The sequence below is a fragment of the Cloeon dipterum genome, chromosome X, assembly GCF_949628265.1.
Source record: "Cloeon dipterum chromosome X, ieCloDipt1.1, whole genome shotgun sequence".
In the NCBI taxonomy this organism is placed as follows: Eukaryota; Metazoa; Arthropoda; class Insecta; order Ephemeroptera; family Baetidae; genus Cloeon; species Cloeon dipterum.
Genome location: NC_088790.1, coordinates 19,238,070 through 19,260,846, shown reverse-complemented (window position 1 = coordinate 19,260,846; position 22,777 = coordinate 19,238,070). Strand labels below are relative to the sequence as shown.

At 42.6% G+C, this 22,777-nt stretch overlaps 1 protein-coding gene across 6 annotated transcripts; it reads left to right on the top strand.

Moving 5' to 3' along the window:
- Positions 1 to 634: 634 nt before the first annotated feature.
- Positions 635 to 22,401, top strand: HUWE1 (HECT, UBA and WWE domain containing E3 ubiquitin protein ligase 1). Of its 6 annotated transcripts, XM_065495293.1 has the most exons (50): positions 635 to 780; positions 1,397 to 1,701; positions 1,897 to 2,136; positions 2,243 to 2,305; positions 2,357 to 2,569; positions 2,989 to 3,260; positions 3,465 to 3,765; positions 3,891 to 3,992; positions 4,050 to 4,778; positions 5,438 to 5,674; positions 5,743 to 5,919; positions 5,988 to 6,242; positions 6,333 to 6,533; positions 6,598 to 6,825; positions 6,936 to 7,099; positions 7,195 to 7,347; positions 7,405 to 7,666; positions 7,780 to 8,127; positions 8,180 to 8,296; positions 8,382 to 8,897; positions 9,119 to 9,286; positions 9,388 to 9,617; positions 9,674 to 10,074; positions 10,415 to 11,109; positions 11,199 to 11,365; positions 11,424 to 11,653; positions 11,921 to 12,105; positions 12,231 to 12,354; positions 12,472 to 12,639; positions 12,736 to 12,994; positions 13,042 to 13,162; positions 13,375 to 13,495; positions 13,551 to 13,673; positions 14,038 to 14,851; positions 15,206 to 15,470; positions 15,641 to 15,815; positions 15,965 to 16,103; positions 16,159 to 16,309; positions 16,373 to 16,461; positions 16,543 to 16,776; positions 16,959 to 17,589; positions 18,040 to 18,427; positions 18,663 to 18,973; positions 19,246 to 19,483; positions 19,750 to 20,025; positions 20,120 to 20,308; positions 20,695 to 21,016; positions 21,626 to 21,791; positions 21,909 to 22,099; positions 22,165 to 22,401. In XM_065495293.1, the coding sequence occupies exons 2-50, from the start codon at positions 1,435 to 1,437 to the stop codon at positions 22,265 to 22,267; spliced, it is 12,519 nt and encodes a 4,172-aa protein (XP_065351365.1). In that variant the 5' UTR covers positions 635 to 780; positions 1,397 to 1,434; the 3' UTR covers positions 22,268 to 22,401. The 6 variants fall into 6 exon arrangements, with proteins under 6 accessions (XP_065351365.1, XP_065351364.1, XP_065351361.1 ...); XM_065495292.1 differs by having other exon boundaries at positions 7,225 to 7,347; positions 12,231 to 12,639; XM_065495289.1 differs by having other exon boundaries at positions 11,924 to 12,105; positions 12,231 to 12,639.
- The last annotated feature ends 376 nt before the right edge of the window (positions 22,402 to 22,777 follow it).

Genomic DNA, 22,777 nt, shown 5'->3' with positions numbered 1-22,777 from the left:
CAATAACTTGCTGTTACGGGAGGTGACAAGAAAATAACGAAATTCTATTTTGCGCAACAATAAGGAGAGGTATTTTATTGTAACGAATAGGATTATATGTAGCTCTAAGGGCCTTATTTGAAATTTAGGGTACAAATAAATAGACGACACTGCAAGGGTCCTTTTTGGAAGCCGCCATACCGGTTCAAGTGTCTCACAATCAGTTGAAAGTTGTGAAATCTGAAAGCAATCAATCAGCGTCACATCGCGTCCTATTCTTTCCTTTGAAAATAAACTGTCATATATATAAATGGTCTCATTCTCATGTTGTAAGTTGTTTGCTGACGCGCACATCTTTTTTCTTCTTATGCAATACCAAGAACCCTTTTCACAATTTGCTTTTTTCTCTGTTGCCTAAACGATCTTTTTCGGAATTTATAACACGTACGCTTATGTTCTTATGTTATCTGACAACATTTTAATATGTACTTACGACAAGCACAAATTTAGATGATAGATTTAAAACTGTACAGTCCGAATTTGGAATCTAGAATAACGTGAACGAATGAGCCCATATTATCCATATTATTTATATTCCTGCACACCTCTTTCCCGCTGCAAATTTTCAAATTGCTCAAACAATCTGCAGATGGCGCGTCAATCAGCTAACACTCGTTTATTTCATGACGCACTGTTGTGGCCATTAAGGACTGAACAATTTTACAAACCGAATTTGAACCCTTTAAGCGGCCATCCAGCTAACACCTCGAGCCTTAAAATGTTAATCTGATCTTCATCAAGGTGAGCGAAAAATCCGACCTGAGGGTGGCTCTTGAGCACTTCTGGAATTTTCGGTGCGACACCTTGGCTAGGTCCGCATCATGGCGATGATCCGATGAAAACAGCAGAATTCCCAGATTTATTTAGCCCCGCGTCCCACCTGCCCTTTACTACACGAAGGTCTCGGCAGAATTTATTTTGCTGGATTTTTCGTGCATTGATTTGATGCTGGGAGCCGAGCTTCACGCCTCTTTTTTATCTAAACGTTGAAATGATTGAAACCCGAGTACATTGCAACATGCACCATAACTTAAAACAAGTCAGAACTCGAAACACAATACAAAGCATTGCCATTATTTAACACATAGCGAGTCCTAATTCGTTTGACAAGCATAATTAATTTAAAATATTCAGGGAAGTTGACATTATGAAACAGTAAATTGGTACGAATTATTTGTGTCGTGACGTATGTTATTGAAAATAAAGCTGTCTTGGCTCAATAACATACATAATCAACAAGAAACGAAATTAACTTTTGTTTGTACATAAATGGCATTCCCTTAATTATAAATTATCTTTCTAAGTGTTTTTTTCGTTAGCTATCAAATGATTATTGGATCGTTTTTTCTCTTTTTAGAAAGTCTTTAACCCTTTCATAGCAGAGGCGTTCTCAACATGAAAATCGACCGAAGTAAACTGAAGAAGAGCCCCTCGGAGGTGCCTCTGGAATGCCGCCAGCTGATTCAAACGCTGCGCTCCTGCAAAGACGACAACGAGTTGCTGCAGGAGCTGCGCAAGATCGAATCGTGGACCTTCGGCAAATGCGAGCTCTTTCACTGGACAGACATCTTGGACATCTGCGACACTGTCCTCGAGAGGGCCACCACCAGACCTAAGCCCAACTCGTGGATCATCGCCTGCGATGATGTTGAAAACCAACAGGTTTGTTTCTCATAAATTGACAGTGAAAATTACTGGAGTTGTTCTTCAGCTAATTGATATTTATTAGAATATTATTTCTTGGCTTTAATTTGAATTTATACCCAAACACCGTTTTAAATCAGTAAAATGCTGTACGCTTTTGTACAAAGTCTGTGATTTTGAATTAATAGTTCTGTTAAATTTTTGATTGAACAGCTGAAAGAACTTTTGCAATGCGTGCTGCATTTCACCACCTTGCTGATTGAGCACTCCTTCTCCCGCCATCTGTACAATTCGATGGAGCACCTGATCACCCTGCTATCCTCAAGTGACATGAACGTCACCTTGGCTGTCCTCAATTTGCTGTACATGTTCAGCAAGAGGAGCAACTTCATTCCTAGGCTCAATGCAGAGAAGAAATATGGAATTATCAGGCGGCTCACCCACTTGGCAGAAGTAATTTAATTCGCAATTTAAAACAGCAGCAATGTTGTTGTCATATCCTAATTCATTCATATGTAATCCACAAGATCAGGTTTATTTAATACTCTTTCCATTATAGAGCTGGGGTGGAAAGGAGAATGGCTACGGCTTGGCTGATTGCTGCAAAGATCTCGCAACATCTGTATGTGTTGTGTTAACTTTGATGTATTTGCTCTATATTTTACATTCACAGCACTTCCCTGCTGGTGCCACTTCGCTCCACTTCGAGTACTTCAACAATCCGTTAACAGAGAATGAGGCGAAGTTCCAAAAGTACATGAAGAGCTCGTGTTCGAGCAACACCATTGTCACAATTCACTTAGACGAGGTGGACAAAATAGACAAGCCCCTGGGAGTCATCATGGAAGAGCTCGTCACCCAACACAATGTGCCTATAGAGAAACAGGTTTGTTTGCACCTTAAGGGATATTTTAATTATTTTGGGGATTTCATGTATAATTTCCCTCATTTAACTCTAGTTATTCTCATTGTCCTCTACAATGGTTTCAATTAATTGAAGGGCAACTAGCAAGTTAAACATTTTTGGCATGTTTCTACAAGTTTCATTTGCGTGTTGTGTGGAAATTTAAGTGGATTCGCTGTTCTAAGTATTTAATATTGAAAAACATTTTAAAGTTGGAAAATTCCCAATACGGAAGCGAGAATTTCCCCAATATTGCTTGTGCAGTCAGGGTGAGAAAATTTGAAAATTGTGATAGGATAAAAAACAATTATTGATAATGGTGGGTGTGAAAAATTAATATTAACAAATCTGTTTAAAACAACCTTTTGAATGGTGCCTGAAGTTGATTTGCTGTGTCGCAGGTTCTGCTTTTCACACATTTGCGTCTGGCGCACTGCTTCGGCTCGCTCAAAGGTCGACTCAAGTGCGTGCAAGTGCGCTTGCAGGCCCTGTCAGTGCTCATCTACTCAAACGCGTTGATGGAAAACGCACACCAACTACTCTACAGCAACCTGCTGGAGGAGATTGTTGAGGTGTTGGAGATGCAAGATCCAGCGCTGGTCGAAATCAAAGCAGCTGCATTGCGCACCCTTACTGCCATCATCCACCTGGACAGAAATCCACACATGACCAAGTAAGTCTCACTTTTTCTCAAGTGCTCTCAAGATAGCGCAATAACTGGGAAATCCCTGGAACTTAACTATTTTTAATTATAATGTAACCTTCATTTTTGTTTTAGCCTTTCTATGAAACAATCAAATAAATTTTTTAATTTTGTTTTATGGACCAATAAAAGTTTTGTAAGATGTGATATAATCATGGCTCATTTTTATTTAAGCTTCTCAAGGAATTGCCGGCTAAATACAATCATTGACGTAACGGGTGCTTCATCCTACCACGGATTTCTGCCCTCGCTTGTACGTTCCTGCATTGTCGCCCTGACAGCTGCTCCTCCGGGCGAGAATCCGCAAACGAGCATTGCTCCAACATTCCCCTTGCCTCTAGCGACCGCTTTGTTCAGTTTTCTCTACCATCTGGCCAGCTATGAGCCTGGTGGCGAAGCACTCGTCTCGTGCAACATGATGGAAAGCCTGCTCAAAGTTATCAAATGGCCTGGCAGCGAAATTGAACACATTACAGTGAGTTTTCTTAGTTTTTAGCTGTCATTTATCTTGTCAATTGTTCGATACTTTGTTAATTATCTTGTGGAACAAATGTAAGAAATAAGGTAATAACTAATCAACTCCTTTATTTTGTATTTCAGTTTGTAACCCGAGCAGTGCGTGTGATTGACTTGATGACCAACACAGACATGCAGTCATTTGAAGTGCACTCTGGTCTTAACACCTTTATCAATAGACTAGAGGTAAGCCATCCTATTTAAGTATGAATCCCTGTTGTTAAAAACACGTCAAAATTTCAGTGTGAAGTGAACATATGCCGCAATGAGCAGCCCTTTGTGATCTTACCTGAAAATCAGGATGGCATGGACATCAGCAGAGAGAGCTCTGTTGAGAATTCGCCACGGTGCGCAGAGCCAAGCGAGGAGGTGGTAGTCGCGATGCAGCAGCAGCCGCGGGACAAAAGCGGTCCTCTGCACTGCTTACCGCAGCGGGCAGCGCTGCTCAAGTCGATGCTGAACTTCCTGAAGAAAGCAATCCAGGATCCAACGTTTGCCGATAGTATTCGACACGTGATGGACGGCTCACTCCCCTCAACCCTGAAGCACGTGATCAGCAACGCCGAGTACTACGGGCCGTCGCTTTTCCTGCTTGCCACCGACGTCGTCACCGTTTACGTGTTCCAGGAACCGTCGCTGCTCACCTCGCTTCAGGACAACGGCCTCACGGATGTGATGCTACACGCTCTGCTCGTGAGAAAGGTGCCGGCCACCAGGGAGGTGCTTGGCTCACTGCCCAACGTTTTCAGCGCACTCTGCCTCAATTCAAGGGGTCTAAACGCCTTTGTGAAGTGCTGCCCTTTCGAACAGATGTTCAAGGTGCTGCTCTCACCCAAATACCTGGCCGCCATGCGCAGGAGACGTAGCTCAGACCCCATGGGCGACACAGCCTCAAATTTGGGCAACGCCATGGACGAGCTCATGAGACACCAGCCTAGTTTGAAGAAAGACGCAACCCTCGCCATCATCAAGGTGAGACATCAAAATCCAAAAACTAAATCAACTGGGATTAGTCATTGTTGCACCTGAAATATATTTTTCTTTTTTAACACAGTAATTAGCAATTGTAATGCAAAACCCCTGCTAAAATAAGTTGTAGGAGTAGGTATCAAATGATTCAAACTACTCGTTTAACCTAATTGCCCAACCTCAACAAGGGGTCTTGAAGTCTAGTGTACGAACTTCCTGTCTAAATCTGGAGTTTATTTTAACTATATTTGTTGCTGTGAATAAATAATCGGGATGAAGTTAGGCTTGCCTTTATTACCAGAATTTAAATATATTATTACTCAAAATAATTAGTAAAGTAATTTGTAATAATTATTTAAATTAAATTTGGAAAGAGTAAATTGGAAACGAATGTCCTGGCACTTTGGAAACGTCTGTAAGTTTCCAGTACCAAGCAGTGGGGAGAATCACCACAAAGTCATCAGATGATGATTTATTAGAAATCTCCCTCCTATATAATACCCGATACTTGATGTTATAATACCCATTTAAAGTTGATTCTATATAGTTTTATCAAAATGATCTTAATAGTTATCTAAGAGAATCGCCAAATTAATTTAAGTTTCAATCAGTTTCTTTGCTGCAATAAACCAAATAAATACAATTTTTATATCTTTATGCAGCTTCTTCAAGAACTTTGCAACCTGGGAACCGATCCAAAATATGTATGCTGGCGGCCGCAGAAAAAACTGGAGGCCCCAACCGCAACGCAGAGGAGCGGCTCAAGAGGAGGCAGTAGCGATGATGAAGAAGAGGAAGACGATGACGAGAATACCCAGTCAAGAGGCGAGGAGGAACAGCCAATAGAGGAGGGACAAGAAAGAGTAGCTGTACCCCTGGTTGACTACATCGTCAATGTGGTAAGTGTCTGCATTTCGCAGGTTTGTCCCTTGATCCAACTAACCTCACTAATCAACACTGTTCACAGATGAAATTCGTGGATGCTATACTTAGCAACAATTCTACTGATGACCACGTGCGGGAGTTTAAGGACCAGGGTGGCCTCAAGCCACTCATTTCTCTGCTTGGCCTGCCAAATCTTCCAGTTGATTGTACATTGCAATTGTCTTCCCAGGCGGTTTCCACCGTCTGCAAATCAATCATGGTATATACGAACCTTCAACAATTGCTACCAGGACCTCCTCTTATATCTTTCCTCTTCTCTCTTTACAGAATTTATCTCACGAGACAGAGGTGCTTGGCGAAGGCTTCCGCCAAGTAGATCCTATTCTCAGAAAGATGTACAAACTGTTGGATACTGTACCTGCCAACGAAATCAAGACGTCAACTGTGTTGTTGAAGGAAATCGCGTCTGTGCCTGATATCAAAGAAGCCTTCACATGTCCAGACCAAACACCTGCTCTGCACTCATTTGCTGCCCTCAACGACTTTATTGTCATGTTCTCTTTTGTCTGTAGAACAGGCCAGGTAATTTTTAAAATCGATCTTACCTGTCTACTTGCATTAATGTTGCAAGTTTCCTCTTTAGGTCTGTAATTCTGTACCATTTATTTCTAGCCTGACATTCGTGGACTCAATTTGAACATGTGGGGTAGTGCGGAAGGGAACAAAGTGTTAGACAAGCTTATTGTGGTGTACAAACACATTGTTTGGGAGAGCACTGCTCTGCTAGTCCTGCGCAGCAATGAAAATTTTGACATCACTGGCCACTTTGGCAAAGAAGATCTCCTGAAGCTAGTGAGTGCGAGTGACGAAGCTGTAAGACAAGTCTATTTACGCTACTCCCAAATATGAGCGTTAATTTTTTTTTTCGCAATTTCAGTCAGCTAAAGGCAAACTCACAGCTAAATCGCTCAACTCACCAGATGTAGATACAAACTCGTGTGACAAAGACAGCTACCCAGAAGTGTTTCGCAAGGAAACTCGAATGCAGACTCTTGGCAAATCATCAGGTCTCTCGGACGCACAGCTTTCCAACCTCTCAAAGCTAGTTGATCCTACAACCAGATTAAGACAATCAATGTCAGAATTCTTCTCGATTCTGGTCAAGGTTAGTATTAAACTTATTGATGCTCAAAGTAGTGTTTAATTATAAATTGAGTATTGAAAACAAAGCTCATGCTAAGGAGTGTTTGAAATATATGTTTGTTTATTTTTCAGCTGTGCGTGGGTACTCCTCTGAGACAGAGACGAGGGCAGACTGGAAGCAATTCCCCTTTCATTGCCACTAATCAGTCGTGCGCAGTTGCTTCAAGACTAGGTGATCTGATCAAAAATGCTGTCTGGCATAAGAAATTCCCTCAAGCACCGTACGACTATTTGACGTGAGTTTGCCTCATCTGCTCTCTTTTGCATCTCTATGACTGTTGTAAAGCATACTCTCTTCAATATTTGACTTCTCCAATGCTTCCTATTTTAGGAAATCTAGTAAATTAGAGGTTGTTTTCAGTGTTAAATACCTGATTTCTGCGATCACTTTTGTAACACCCATGATGCTAGATGAGAAGAAGGTTCCATACCACCTGATGCTCAACGAATTCATTGCCAATCGTGGATACCTGCGTTTCTTTGAGTGAGATTTCTTAAATTACAGCTTGGCACATTGGTAACCCATACTATAAATTCGCAGGACATTCCGCTGGGTGTTGTGTGCAGATATGAGTATGTTTGATATAGTCAAGGACAAGTATGCATTGCCCACTGACTTCCACCCACCAAATATTCCATGGCTGCCAATTTGCTCTGAATTCGTGGAGAGCTGGCTGGAACTGTTGGAAAAGCTTGTGAATCCAAAGTCTGTGCTCGAGTCGCCTCACTCTTTGTCTACAAAGGCTAACAATATGCTCTCACACCCATTTGAGCCAACAGAATATATCACCCTGATGCAGAAGGTAATTTCACGTCTTTCAATATCTTATGAACGTTCTTTCCATATTTTTACAAACATGATACTAATTACATAGAAGTCAAAACTATTTTTAAAGAAACTTTGTCTATTACGCAGCTTGCCTTTGATTCCTTGATGCTTTTGTGGAACGTGGACCCACGGAACCAGATTCTGTCGTCTCCCAACGTCATTCCCTTGATGCTGCAAATCTGGCAGCACATTCTCAAGTCTGAGGAGATTCTTGACGAATTAAAAAAAGACAAGAATAAGGAAACAGCTGCCACAAGCAGCGCAACCCCTGCTGTTGCGACCACAAACTCTGTCGAGGTAGATTCAGAAGTCAGCGTGGAGCACCTCAACCGACTCGTTGACATGGGTTTCTCAAGGGCCATGTCAATCCAGGCTCTGAGAATTTCTCCTACTGTCGAGCAAGCCACTGAGTACTTGCTAAATGCTCCTTCTATGGTACGATATCAATTCCCGATTCTGAAAGATGGGGCTAACTGATTCTTTCAAGGGAATGGACGTTGACGTATCTGAGGAAGACCAAATGCATCAAGCTATAGCTATGTCCCTCGGGGAAACGACTGAAAAATCAACCAGCTCGAAAGAGAAAGTCCCCATAATTGAACAGGTGGGTTGAAGTTGGCCAAATATATTTTTTCATGAAGTTCTGTCAATGATTGTCGTTTTTTCTAATTTAATCATGACAACTCTAGAAACCTGAGCCGCTGACCAAAGACGAGGTGTACAACTTCACGCTGGCAGCTCCTGAAGTGTGTCTGAAAATGCTGGACACTATCAATAGCTCAGCCACTACAAAGGCGTGTGACTTGCTGGTGATGATTGCCAAGAGAAATGGAGAGAGCTTCCGGAAGCAGATGCTGAACACAATTTTGAAGGAGACGTCTGAGTGCATCAAACTGTTCCTTGAACAGGTCAAAGACATCACTGACACCAACCGCTACCTGATTATCCAGTCGGACTCCCGCGAATCGGGAAGAACAGCTGACCTGCTCAAGTTCTTCTCGTTACTCTTTGAGGAGATGAAAATTCCTAGCTGCGTAGCAATGGAAGAAACTGGCATCATCGAGCAGCTGGTTGCTCTCATGAGCCCTTGCCTGCCTCACATTCAATTCGATTCAACCCCCAAGTGGCTTGGACCCATCTTCCAGATCTTGGATCAATATGAGAGAGTAGCTGTCGGTCTTGAGAGACAAGAAGAAATGCACAAAGTAAGTGTTTAATGCTCTTTAATCATTTGTATTGAAATGATACAATGCATTAAAGCGAACTCTAAGTAATGCACCACCATAGAAAACTTAATTTTTACTATCCAATGTTGACATACTTTAATCTCCAGCTAATAATTAAGTCAAATTTAAATAAAATGGTTTAATGAAACTCTTAAGTTACAAAACTTCACGCATTAGGTTTTCAAATTTTATTTTCGCAGATATGCGGACGCCAATGGAAATGGTATGACGTTTCATCCAGTAAGTGGTGCACCTACAGTGCGCCTTACAATGATACCATCAACAAAGCCTACTTTGGTGGTGAACCGAACGTGAGAATCACCTATGGTAGGCGCAAATACACCTTGCACTTCAACACAATGTACCAGGTAAGCTCATAAGAGTTCAAACTCAACATGGCATTATTTCGAACTCTAAGCACGTTCCCATGAAAGAGTTGCTTTTCCTTAATAAACCACAATTTTTTCAGTGCAATGAGGACACTGGCAACCGACGCCCAATCATGTTGTGCCTTAACGACAAGCTAGAGGAACCCAAAGGCGAGCTAGAAGAAAACGGTGATACCTCTCCAAAAAAGATGGAAATCGACCAGTCGCCAGCTAAGGCAGCAGAAACAGATGAAAGTATTGTAGAAAAGCCTTTGGTTGAAGAAGGGAAAATCAAGGGCATTGGTGATACGTACTCAAAGATTCTGATCAAGTGAGTACTGACAGAGTTTGATCCTTGGAATGCTATTTCTGAGTTTTGTTATTTAGGGCGTGCATAAAATTGCTGTCCGTGCCTGTGTGCCCAGACGCGCTTCAGGCTATGATGAAGATTTTAGTTAGGATCACCAGAAACTACAAATACGCCCAGATCTTCTTTGAAAATGGTGGCATATGGAAGCTGCTGATGCTGAAAAATTTGCACCACTTCCTTGGAGCAATCAACCTCATCACCATTGTGATCAGACACACCGTTGAAGAACCTAAAGTGCTTAAGTTGGCCATGGAGAAAGTGCTGCGTACCAAAACGCAAGCAAACCTTCCTCCCTACCTGAAAGAGCTCTTCTACCTTCTTAGAATATGTGGAAATGCAGTTTGCAGGTCGCCAGAAACTTTCTTGCAGCTTTGCAAAGAAAGCCTCAGAGCAGACTCTAACATCACGATTCGCAGAAGTAAGTAGTGGTGTTAATTTCTGTTTTCATGTAATTCATGCATCAGCTCTCTTGAAAATAACCCTCTCACTTGAGACAAGTCTCTATTGGTGTGTCATAAAAACATATTTATCAGCAAACAAGAGTAACAAAAATTGTGGGTAAATCATTAGCAAGGAATGATTAATTGTTTAATTTTATTTAATTTCTTTTTTCTATTAAATGTTTGTCTAAGACCAGGACAAATCTTAAAGTGATAACATACTTTTTCCTTGCCAAGTGCATTGACAGCTATAATGAGAGCCAAAATTTTAACTCTTTACAGCATATTTTTCTAAGCATGCCTTATTTGTTATTTCAGCTGAAGAGGAGGACTTGCCCATCATTTGCACCACTGGCCCACCAAAGCACTATAAAATAACATCAGAAGCAAGCAGTGCCTCTGCAGCGGTCGTCAATGAACTCTTAGACGCACTTCTGCAACAAATGGCTCAGAACGAGGGTAACAAGAGTGAGAAGAAGGGCAAGGAAAAGGAGGAGGCTACCGCGTGCAGCTCAAAGCCGAGCAAGCGGACTTTTTCAGCGCCTCCACCGCCACCCTCCTCTGTTCGTCACAGTGTGCGCAGTGGGAGGGCAGCGGTTTCCACTACGCGCCAGGGCCAGCTCGATTGCCTACTAGGCGAATTGCAAGTGGCCCATGACGCTGAGGACAAAACTCGCAAGAGGCCAACTTCAGAGGAGAGCTCTAAGCCCCTTGTGCCCTGCTCTGCCATCCTCAAGATCCTGGCTGAGCTAGTTAGGTCGTACAATCATGTGGGCAAGATCATATCAGAGTACCAACACCCAAAGGACGCGCCGAGAGGCGAGACTAGCGCCAGGATCAGTCCTGGCGACCCCGCCGGCCAGCAACAGGCTTTCAGCGCTGTACATTACATCATTGAGCATCTATTTGACTCCTGCGCTGATCTGGAGTGCCACAACATGGTGCGCATGCTTATTTCTGCATTGGCCTCTTGCAGTTTTTCCAGTGAAATTCAGACGCACGTTGTCATGGAGGTAATTTCTATTTTTCTGATTTTTATAGATAGACTTGTGGTCATATGAATTATATTTAAATTAAAATTAAATCAAATATATACTTGCAGGTCAAAGCAGCTCTCAATCGAGCCCTGAGCATGCCTGAGTCCAACTCAAAACACACTGAAGTACAGGAGATTTGCAATTTGGTTTCGGTGATGATCGACAGCTGTCCTGCTCCAGTTCCCCCTTGCCCATTTGCAATTTTGGGATCGGTTGACAAGCCTCCCTGCAAGTGAGCATTCCATGCTTGTTACTTATGCCGTTCATTCAACACTTTTCCATTCTTGCAGCGTCACAGCCAACAGCATTGTCAGAATCATGATTAAGAAGGGTATCCTCACAGACTTGTCCAGAATCCCCTACAGCCTGGACTTGTCCAGTCCCAACCTGCAGGCCACTGTCAACGGGCTGATCAAACCTCTGGAGACCCTCACCAGAATTGTGATTCACCCTCCATCCACAGTTAAAGATGGCAAGAAGAGTAAGACTGGCGCTCAAGATGCTGGATCGCAAACCTCAAGTAAATATAATTATAGTCTCTAATAATTTAATTATTCAACTGATTTCAACCACTTAAATTTAAACTAATTTTGTAAGTTTTAATTCATTTTCACGTGTTCATTTGTGAATGTTTTGTAGCTCTTCATCCTGGTTAAGAAAAATTAAGTTTACTGTTTTGATGGAAATATTTTTAGATCTTTCATATTTGGCTCGCTTCTTTCCAAACTTGTGGGAAGACGCTCAGACCGGGATCATCAAATATAAATTCATATTTGTTTATCATCAGCAGGAAACTCAGCAACTGGGAACTCACGTCGCACCCAGAGCACCTCAGAGAGCATGGGCTTGGAGGAGCTGATGGAGCACTTGATGGAAAGTGCTAGAGATGGTGGCGGCGTAGTGCAAGACATCATGGAGTTCTCTGTCACTGATGAAAGGCCGAGGCACAATATGAATAGAGCTCACAGTGATGTAAGTAGTTTACCTAATTTGAAAATTATATTCTGTGCTTTAAATATCATCGCACTGTAAGTTATATTAATACCTCAGAAAACCTAATTAACTATAAGTTTTATTAAATATTGTTCTTTTTATAGGAGGTTCACTTGTATGATGACATGAACCCGCCTGAAAGTCCATCGATTCGTCAGTGGGAAGAGTCTGACTCAAACTATGACGACGATGAAGACAACCACGATGAAGAACAGCAAGGCGAAGAAGGTAACAACGCAGAACGAGGTCAAGACTCCCCGGCTGGTTCTGCTGATGGTTCGGTGGAGGGTGGCACTCCTGAACCTCAAGAGTCAAGTAGCAATGCTCCTAATCTTGCGGCTGCAGCCGCTGCGGTAGTGGCTGCAGCGGCGGCAGCTGCACTAGATAACCACGGTGACACTCACGAGGATGATGAGGAGGATGATGAAATGGATGAAGATGAGGAGGAAGAGGATGACATGGACGATGATGATGAGGAGGAGGATGAAGATGATGATGAATCCGAAGAAGAAGGTAATTAATGCCATCGTTTTTTTGTGTCTTTGTACTAATTAGTTGTCTTTAAAGAATGCATTGTTAATCTCCAATTCTTCACATTGTGCATTACAGCGGATCTCACTAACAACGACCTCCCTGGCTTCCTGAACATGGGCGTCAGCGCACACCCCACTCATCACCACCACCATCATCACCACGGGCAGCAGCAGCAAAATCCACTGGTCGCCTTCCGCGGCTCCCTCGAGAGCGACAATGTCGGCGGTGGTGGTGGTGTGTTGCAGCGGCAGAACGCCACCCGATCGCAGCGCTCAAGCCTGCAGAGGCGTTATCTGGCCCACCTACATTCTCGAGGACCGGCTATCCTGCAGAGGTGAGTAGACTGCTCCATAGACAGCGTTTTGTTAAATAAACATGAAGAATTCGCATTGTCAACAGGCTTCTGGGTCCGGAGCCTCTCACTCTAGGGGAAACAAGGCACGGTTCTATTCCTGTGATTGAGTCTCTCACCCTTCTTGACGAAGATGATGGAGACGATTCGGTAAGCAACATGATTCAAATCCACTTAAATTTTTAAGTAATAGTTAGCAAGTAATAATTTACTTATTTATCATGATTGAAAAAATGTACAATTTTAAACCCTGCATAAACCCCTCAAAAAATATCAATGGAAATTCATATATAATTTTATGTGTAAATATAAATTTAAATGGGTGAAATGACATCCAAACGATATTTTTCTCTAATTTGCAGGGGGCCTATCTATTTGGGCCTTCATTGCCAGCTGCTGCCAACAACATTCCCAACGCTCTGCACTGGTGGAATGAGGAAGGAAAACTCCTCGATGGAGACTCCATGCCTGCTTGCTCAATTGGTTATTGAAGTCTTGAGATTCAAAATCACAGTTCACTAACTGTATTGTTTTCCAGTCTTGGCCTCAAAGATTGTGAAGCAGCTCACTATGCAAAGAGACAAGGAGTTAGCTGAAAAAAGGAAGAAGAAACTTGCTGAGGAGGAGTTGAAACTTGCAAAAGCGGCAGATACAAATAAGGGTGAGTTAAATTGTATGCATGTATTAGGTGTGTTAAGTTTGCCCTTACTGATTTGCATTCCCAATCTGTTTCATCAATTCACATTAGAGACAATGTTTAAAATCAAGTAAATAATAATGAAGGACTTTTATCGCACGCCATAGGCCACATTATAAATAGATACTTAATTTTCAACTTGTTCAATTTCATAAGCATCAAACAAAACAACTATTTAAGTTAAAAGGTTAAACCTGTGTGTTGTATATTTTTGTGATTGAAAGTAACACAACCATATAGTTTTCAATCATGAGTTTCAATTTTTAACGTTATCTTAAAGTAATTGTCCTCTAGTCATAAATCATTAATGGTCTCAATTTTCGCACAGAAAATATGGAGACTGACACAAGCGCGCCTGAAGCGCAAGCGGTAGCCACCGAACCTGCGACGCCGGGCAGTCAAATGCAGGGGCAAGAAATGCAGCTGATCGCGTCTGAGGTGTCCAACATTGTGAACTCTGTATTCCGCTCGACGCAAACACTAACTTCAACTGACACGGAGCAGAGCAATTCAGCCGCAAGCTGCGAGATGCCGGCCTCTGAGAGCGCCGCCGCTGAACAGGAACAGAGTCAAACCGAGAATACGGCGTGCTCGCTTACGCCGACCGACTCTTGTGATGTGGCCCAACGAGATGAGCTGTCTGCTGAGACGCCGGTACCACCCGCCAGCCAGAACACTGAGAACGATTTGAGTGAGAATATGCACACAAGTCCACCTCCACCAGCGCCGACAAATGATGCGACGGCCGACAAGAGCGAGGAGGAGCCACCAAAAGAGGAGGATGAAGAAACCGCTATGGAGCAGCAGGAAAGTGCGTTGGAGAAGGAGCCCGTCAGCCCGCCGCTGCCCACCGAGCCCACTGCCAGCAGCAATTACGAACCACTTGATTATGAGTCTATCAACTCATGGTTTGACACTCCACGCGCTACTGGGGCCCAAGTCGAGATAGCTACCGCTGCAGCCCCAGCTGAGCAAACTGTTGAGGCGGGTGCCACTGCCTCTGCTACAGGAGAGGCGCCTGCGTCTACCTCCGCCTCCACTTTAAATGGCATGGAAATGGAATTACCTGAAGGCGTTGATCCTTCCTTCCTGGCCGCCCTGCCAGAGGACATGAGACAGGAGGTCATCGCTGAACAGTTGAGGTAAGATGATGTGCTGATTTTACATAACTAGTTAACTGATAATATTTCGTTTTTTGCTAGCAAAAAAAAATTGTTATTCACAACAAAATGAACTTATTCTTGCGAAATATTTTGATTTTTCTAAAAACATTTTTCTAGTAAGGTTAAGTCTAGTTAAATTAAATTAAAAAGAAACAATTAAACTATTGAAAAAAGTCAAAAGATGGAAACAATTTAAGTTCTTGCAGTAATCAATGAACCGTTTTTAAGAAAAATGGATTTATGACCAGAAAAACTTTCGGTAACAACTTTTGACATAAAATTTTGTAAAATAGAAGCAATATCACCATCTTATTCTTTCTGGATGTTTTACAGACTTCAAAGACTACAGAGGGCTAGAGCCCAAGCGCCAGAGGCTGCATCCGCCACTGCCGCCGCCGCTGCAGCTTCTGCCGCAGCGGAAGCTCCATTGGAGGTTAACCCTGAATTCCTAGCAGCCCTTCCACCCAACATCCAAGAAGAGGTGCTCACCCAACAAAGACTGGAAGAGCAGCGCCGTGCTGCCGCCGCCGCCAACCCCAATGACCCGGTTGACGCGGCTGCCTTTTTCCAGAACCTGCCTCCGTCACTGCGACAGTCTGTAAGCATATATTTCGCCAATTTTTACCAGGTCGTTGACTAACTGCGAGCAATGCTTTATCTTTTAAACGCCAAGCATATATGGAATTTAAAAATTTTTGTACTGGCAATCTGAGAAAAGTTTTCTTAATATATCTCGCGTGTTTGCCAATTCTCATCTGTGCTTTCCAGATTCTGACTGACATGGAGGAGTCCCAAATCTCGGTATTGCCACCAGAACTCGCGGCAGAAGCGCAAACTCTGCGTCGAGACTGGGAAGCGCGCAACAGACAGATAATGCAAGAGCGTTTCCTAAACCACGTCAGCCAAAGCAACAATACTCTCTCCTCCATTCTGAGAAATTCCGGTGAGAAATTGTAATGATCATCTGCCCAAGTTTTGAACGATTGCATTGTTCTCTGTTAATTTTGACAGTTTATGTTGCATAGAACAAGCGCCTCAATTCATTGTCACTTCCTTAAAATATTTTGATTAAGAGAGTAATTTTAAATTCAGTTAATCCAACAGGTTTGATCGAAGGTCGTATGCCTAGTCGTTACATCTCTTCCGTTCCGCCTCGCGCTTGGGGCCAATGGAGTCGCTCCACGCCTGGAAATACGGATAACATGAGGACAGCTTGTTCTTACCTCACAAAGTACGTAACGCTTGACACTTGGTCTCATTTGTTGGATACTAACCTCCTTTTTCAGGTGGAAGGGTAAGCAAGTTTTGGACCAAGAGGCGATCGCGTGCCTTTTGGTACTCCTGTTCGTCGAAGATCCAAAACTGAACATCACAAGACTGCAAAGAGTACTCAGGCATTTATGCTGGCATGCTGAAACGAGGGACTGGATCATTGGGGTGAGACCACTTCCTTTTACCTTTCAAGGCCTTGATATGATAACAGAAAACGTTAAATTGCAGTCATTGGTTTCCATCCTGGAGATGTGCAACGACTGCTATGAAGCATCTCTTTCAGAGCCGACTTTGTTTACTAAACCTCGACAGAACTCGTAAGTTCAGTACCATTTAAAGACCAATATTTTTATTTAGTTCCTAACATAAGAAAAATATTGAAAATAACTACTTTTCAGTGCGAGCAAAACGCCTGCTTGGCTCAATATTACCATGGACGCTGCCCTTGGCTCACGAACAAATGTATTCAACATTCAAAGGCCTTCACTGGGCAAAAGAAGTGCCAATGGAGAGAGGTCGGCCAATTGCAACATCAGCATTCACCCTCAAGCTGCATCGTCTGTTGCCAATCGAGTGCTTGACACTCTTATCTTCATTGGCGAAGTGTTCCCTGAGTACTTTTTGCCACACAGGTAATTCAGAACTCTAAGGTGCTCTCAGTCCACACAACCACCACAATGTTGTTCTGCCCTACAACTCTTTAATGTGATTTTCAAATGCAAAATTTTATTTGTGCATCTTATTATATTTTAACGTTAACTTTTAAGGCGACCTTGAATTATTTAAAATATTTCTAAATTTAAAAATACCACAGGTTCAAAGACCATGGGGCGGCCAAGTCTGAAGGCTCCAGTGGGGCAGAGAGTCAAGGCAAACCTGACTTCTGGGACACGCTGATCAAGCTGGACACAGTGAGCGCACTGAAGAACAGCAAGAGCCTGCACAAGTGGCAGCACAGTGGAGATAGCGATTCGCAAATACCGTTCTCGGACACGTGCCACTTCCGCCGCTTCCTTCCCTTCCTCTCGTTCCCGCTGATCCTGCGCAGCCCGCAGCTGATAGACAGCACCATATGCCTGCTTTACCAGGTGTCGTCTGGCCTGGTGAATGAGTGCGCCGTTCGCGTCAACATTATCCCTGACGACACAACAGCGTCTGAGTCGGACGAGAGCCGCGCCTTGTCACCAACGCGTCACTTTGCGCACCACTCGACCAGACTACGGTGCAGCAAGATCCCGCCCAAATATTGTGTCAACACCAAGGGCACGCCCAAGGGCCACTACCCGTACATCCCAACCTACATCAGAGAGGTGGACGTGCCGCAGCGGCATCTCAAACTCCTCATTGACGTACTCATCAGCAAGTCGTGCCTCGAAAACGGTCTCAAGAACGCTAAGGTCTTCCTCAACAACCTCTGTCGTGGGCCGGAAGCCACCAAGGACATGGTGAGAGCATTTATAAATTAACTGGGCTAAATAACAAAAATTGATCATTTTCATTTTGAAAATCAAACAGTGCACAAAAAAAATTTTTAACTGGAAGTCGACGTTTAAAATGCACATTTTTTAGGATATTAAACTTGAGTTGCAGTTCTTTGAAGATTTGATCAAGATTGCTAAATAGCTTTTTTATATATATTTTATGTCTCGGTCTACAAATCGTGTTTGTTATTTTTACTGTTCTAAGAATGCTAATTTCGAATCATACCCAAATTATTTGCTGCAAGTTTCTACTTATTGGCATGTTATCTAAAACGACAGCCACAATTTTCTGTGTTTTTTATTAAAAAATCTCACTGGGTGCCTCTCTTAACAATCACCTGTGAGCATTGCAACTAAATTATTCCTACCAAGATGGCGTTATTACTGAGCAAACTTTTCCCTATTTGTGTACAGGTAATCAAACTGCTGATGGATGGAGTGAAGCAGATTGGGCACACAGTGGAGCGCGACATTTCGGTGCTTCTGGCCGAGTTGCGGCAGCACAGCGTCTCTACATTGTCCAGCAAGAAGGAGAAAACAACCGAGGGCGAGGACGAACTGCGCAGCGACCGCGTGCACCGCGGTAAGCTGGCCGACCGCTTCACCAACTCAGCGGTGATCGTGAACGCACCCAGCAAGATCTCGGCCAGCACCGGCCACGACCTGCAGCTGCCCTCAATCGCGCTGCTCACCAGCAAAACCTCTAGCCAGTCGTCCTTCCTGCGACTGCTCAAGGTCTTCATAGACTTGCGTAGCAAATACAACAAGAAGGGTACCAAGCACCTGCAGACCTACCCTGGATGTAAGGAGCAAATTTTTTATGACTTTTTTAATCTCTTAGCTCAGACACCTTCCAGGATTTCTTAAAATTTCTTCTGTAATTAAGTTAGTATCCATATAAATTATGTAGAGAAATATGGAAATCAGTTGGGTTTTAGAAAATGCCATTTTATTTACTCAAATTAATACTGTCTTAAATATTGCGTTGTATTACCTTATGAGTCATTTCTAAATTGCTATTTCTTTTGGCATTTCAGACGTTTTTGTTCCTGTGACAACCGAAGTTGTCTGCTCAAGCAGCGATGACGAAGCAGATGACTATGAAGCTTCGTCAACAGATCGACCCACGCCAACCAGTGCGGCCAGTGCCACCGCACCCACCGCAACCTCCTCCTCCGCCAGCACGTCAAAAGACATCGACTTCAGCAAGCCTGAATTTGGAAAGCCGAGGGGCGAGTCGCCGCCTTTGAGTCAGGACTTGGGGCTTGACTCGTTGTGGGATGTGCTCAGCCAGTGTCTTTCAGAACTAGAAAATAATCAGGACCAGCACGCCGTGCTCATACTTCAGGTGAGACCCAGAAAGATGCTTGTTTTTTATTAAATTATTGGTTGGTGACTAATCTTAGCTGAAGGGTGGTTCAATTTATCTGGGTATTGCTAGGAAAATATTAAAAATAAATATTTGTAAATCAGCAGCTTTGTCTGATGTAAAATTAATATTATAACAGACTGCTGATAGAGCATATTTTCATCATTTTGATTCGCTCATCTCTGTTTAAACAGTAGTTTAAAACCTGGTGTTTGTGCGCTGTTGTTAATTTTTATGTTTCTGCTACTCAGCCTGCGGTTGAAGCTTTCTTCTACGTGCATTCGTCACTGGAAGACAGCAAAAACGCGGCTGCGGCCGTCGAAGTGTCGGAAGCGCAAGCTGCACAGGAGCCAGCAGTCGCCTCCGACACTGCTGAGCAGCAGGCATCATCCGCAGTTGTTCAAGCTGGAGAGGATGCGTCTGAGGCCAAGAGTTCAAGTGAAACCGCAAACCTCTCACCTGACATGCGCAAGTTCCTCTCCTTTGCAGGTAAGCTCATTATTTTGATACATGTTGGATATTTTTTTTCTGAAATTATTCGTCCTGGGCTCTGTTGGTATTATGCCTTTAAAAGCATTCAAAGTTATCACAATTTTCAAGTTGAAACATATATGAAATATTATTGAAATTAATATATACGTTGTTTTCATATGTTCATGTAAGAACTTCCCCAAATTTTTCAAAACGTTTAAATTTCGCCTATTTTATATTAAAAAGTATAATAACAATTAATATTTTCTCTCGTCTGTTTGCAGAAATGCACCGAACGGTTCTCAACCAGATCCTGCGGCAGACGAACACGCACCTGGCCGACGGTCCTTTCTCCGTTCTGGCGCATCACACGCGCATCCTGGACTTTGATGTGAAGCGGCGTTACTTCCGCACTGAACTTGACAGACTCGACGAGGGCATCCGGCGCGAGGAGCTGGCAGTACATGTGCGCAGAAGCGCCGTCTTTGAGGATTCTTACCGCGAGCTGCACAGGAGGAGCTCTGAGGAGTGGAAGAACCGTTTCTACATCGTCTTTGAAGGTAGCTTTCTATATTAAATTGCTTTGAAGGCTCCTTCGCTTTATCCTTTGCCCTTTGTCCTTAAACTCATGTTTTGCTTATTTTTGTCCGTTAGGCGAGGAGGGCCAGGACGCTGGAGGCCTCTTGAGGGAGTGGTACGTGATCATTTCAAGGGAAATCTTCAACCCTATGTACGCCTTGTTCATAACCTCGCCTGGAGACCGAGTGACCTATATGATCAACTCAACGTCATATTGCAACCACAACCATCTGAGTTACTTCAAGTTTGTTGGCAGAGTGATTGGTAAGCCGAGTTTTTCCACCCTTGAAAAATTTCAAAAGTGTAGGAAGATTTTATTATTTTAATTAATTGTGTTAGGTTGTGTATTTTAAGGTTAAATGTCTTACCTTTTTTTCTCCCAAGAAATGAAATAATCAACTTTCTTCAGTTGCGTTTTCCATGGACAAAAATTAACAGATTCATATAATTGGGTCGATTCAGATCATCAAAAGTTTTAACCAAACTTATGATTTTATCGCGTAATTAATTCTATCCTGGGATATCTTACATTTTATAAAAAATGAGCTTGGAAAAAATAAAAATTTTGAGCTTGCCAAGTGGTCTTACCTTAATAGATCAAAGTCTCTTTTCTTCGTTTAAAAGTAATTTTTTGTTATACCTTTTTTCAGCTAAAGCGATATACGACAACAAGCTGCTTGAGTGCTACTTCACACGCTCATTCTACAAACACATCCTTAGCAAGCAGGTCAAATACACAGACATGGAGAGCGAGGACTACACCTTCTATAAGGGTCTTGAGTTCCTCATGGAGCACTCTGTCAAGGAGATGGGCTACGACGTCACTTTCAGCACAGAGGTGCAGGAGTTTGGCGTGACTGAGGTGCGTGACCTGATCCCTAATGGCCGTAACGTGCCAGTCACCGAGGCCAACAAGATGGACTACATCCACCTCGTGTGCCAGATGAAAATGACCGGCGCAATTCAGAAACAGTGAGTTGTTATTATCCTTTTTTCATCTATTTCGTACAAATGATCTATATAAAATGCTGATTAAATCATCAACAATAACTGCCGTTGCTCTTTCCGCCTTTAAGTTCTTGCAAAGATTGTATTGCGGCCGCATATTAAGACGTTTGAAGGGACCTCTTCCAAATCCATCTATTAGTTATTCGGAAATTTCAAGCGGTTTTGGTCTCAAGTATTTCTACATCATATTGCTTAGTTATAACATAACTTAAAATAGATAATTTTCCAGAACTATGCTCTGATAAAATTTAAAATTTGATCTGAGTGTTTCATGAATTCAGGCTTAGGGTATTTTAGTAACTTTAACTCGTAGTTTCTTAAAAATTGCCTTTATCAGTCTTAAAGCTAAATTTTGCAACTTTCTGGAAAGCTAGCTAACAATTGAACTGCACAAAATGTAACTCAAATTAGAAGTACTCGGTCACACTTTTTAAATTTTCTTAAAAACATTGAACTTTTCTGTTTTTAAAATAAATTAATGCAAATGTGGATGTCTCAAAAGAAATTAAAAAAAATTGACGATTATTTGTCCTTAAGTATAAATATACATGCTAATTCATCGTGTTTCCACAGGTTGAATGCTTTCTTGGAGGGCTTCTATGACATCATCCCCAAGAAGCTGATCTCAATTTTCAACGAGCAGGAGCTGGAGCTGCTGATTTCGGGCCTGCCCAACGTCGACATTGAGGACTTGAAGGCCAACACAGAGTACCACAAATACCAAAGCACATCCTTGCAGGTAAATGCGATGAACACACTATGAATTGATTGTTTAGTGTAATTTAAATTCAAACGATTCTTAACGCTTGAAATGAGCTTATTTTGACATTTTTAATGAGTTGTAATCCTTCGCCAGATTCAATGGTTCTGGAGAGCACTCCGCTCCTTTGACCAGGCGGACAGGGCCAAATTCCTGCAGTTTGTTACGGGAACGTCAAAGGTGCCGCTGCAGGGTTTCGGCGCCTTGGAGGGCATGAACGGCGTGCAAAAGTTCCAGATCCACAGGGACGACCGGTCCACCGACCGCTTGCCTTCGGCCCACACATGGTAATTACTATAATTAATCTTGATAAACATATTTGACGAGTCTAATTTTTGTGTTTTTGCCACAGCTTCAACCAACTGGATTTGCCTGTTTACGAAACGTATGACAAGTTGAAGTCTTACCTTCTGAAGGCCATCCACGAATGCTCGGAAGGATTTGGATTCGCTTAGACTGATTGCTTAACATAAATGATCGAGAGAAAGAGGTGATGATGCTGATAATTGTCCATGATTAGTAAACACACAGTTGATTATTTTTTAAAAAGGTGAACCTACATGAAGATAATAATGAAACAAATTGTGAATGTTGCTTGTTATTTTGTAAATGTGGAGGCGAGATTGCAGGTTGATTGATTGCTTAAAACACTATCTCTCTTTCACACTCAAACATATACACACAAACAAAACAAACCCTTGTAAAGAACAGAATTTAAACCCCAAGTTGAGAGAATCACCAAGCGTTTCATTTTCACGCGCCCAACTGCAGCAGACATTAATTATTGTAAAGAGGGGTGTTGACGAGGTATCAAACTTTTCTGTTCCCTGTATATGTGCCTCAGTCTTGATTTTTATCAATGAGCATTTTGTTCTGTTTTCTCACATTATGTTGCTACACTTCTGCAATAAAATTACGAATATAAAAAACACCTGTTTTGATTTCCACCAACCCTCAAGTTAACC

Excerpts from the sequence above, each read along its gene's own strand:
- HUWE1 (XM_065495288.1), top strand. The coding sequence starts at position 1,435 with ATGAAAATCGACCGAAGTAAACTGAAGAAGAGCCCCTCGGAGGTGCCT. Across the intron at positions 2,137-2,242 it reads GGCTCACCCACTTGGCAGAA|AGCTGGGGTGGAAAGGAGAA; the intron begins GTAATTTAATTC and ends TTTCCATTATAG. Across the intron at positions 8,898-9,118 it reads GACAAGAAGAAATGCACAAA|ATATGCGGACGCCAATGGAA; the intron begins GTAAGTGTTTAA and ends TTATTTTCGCAG.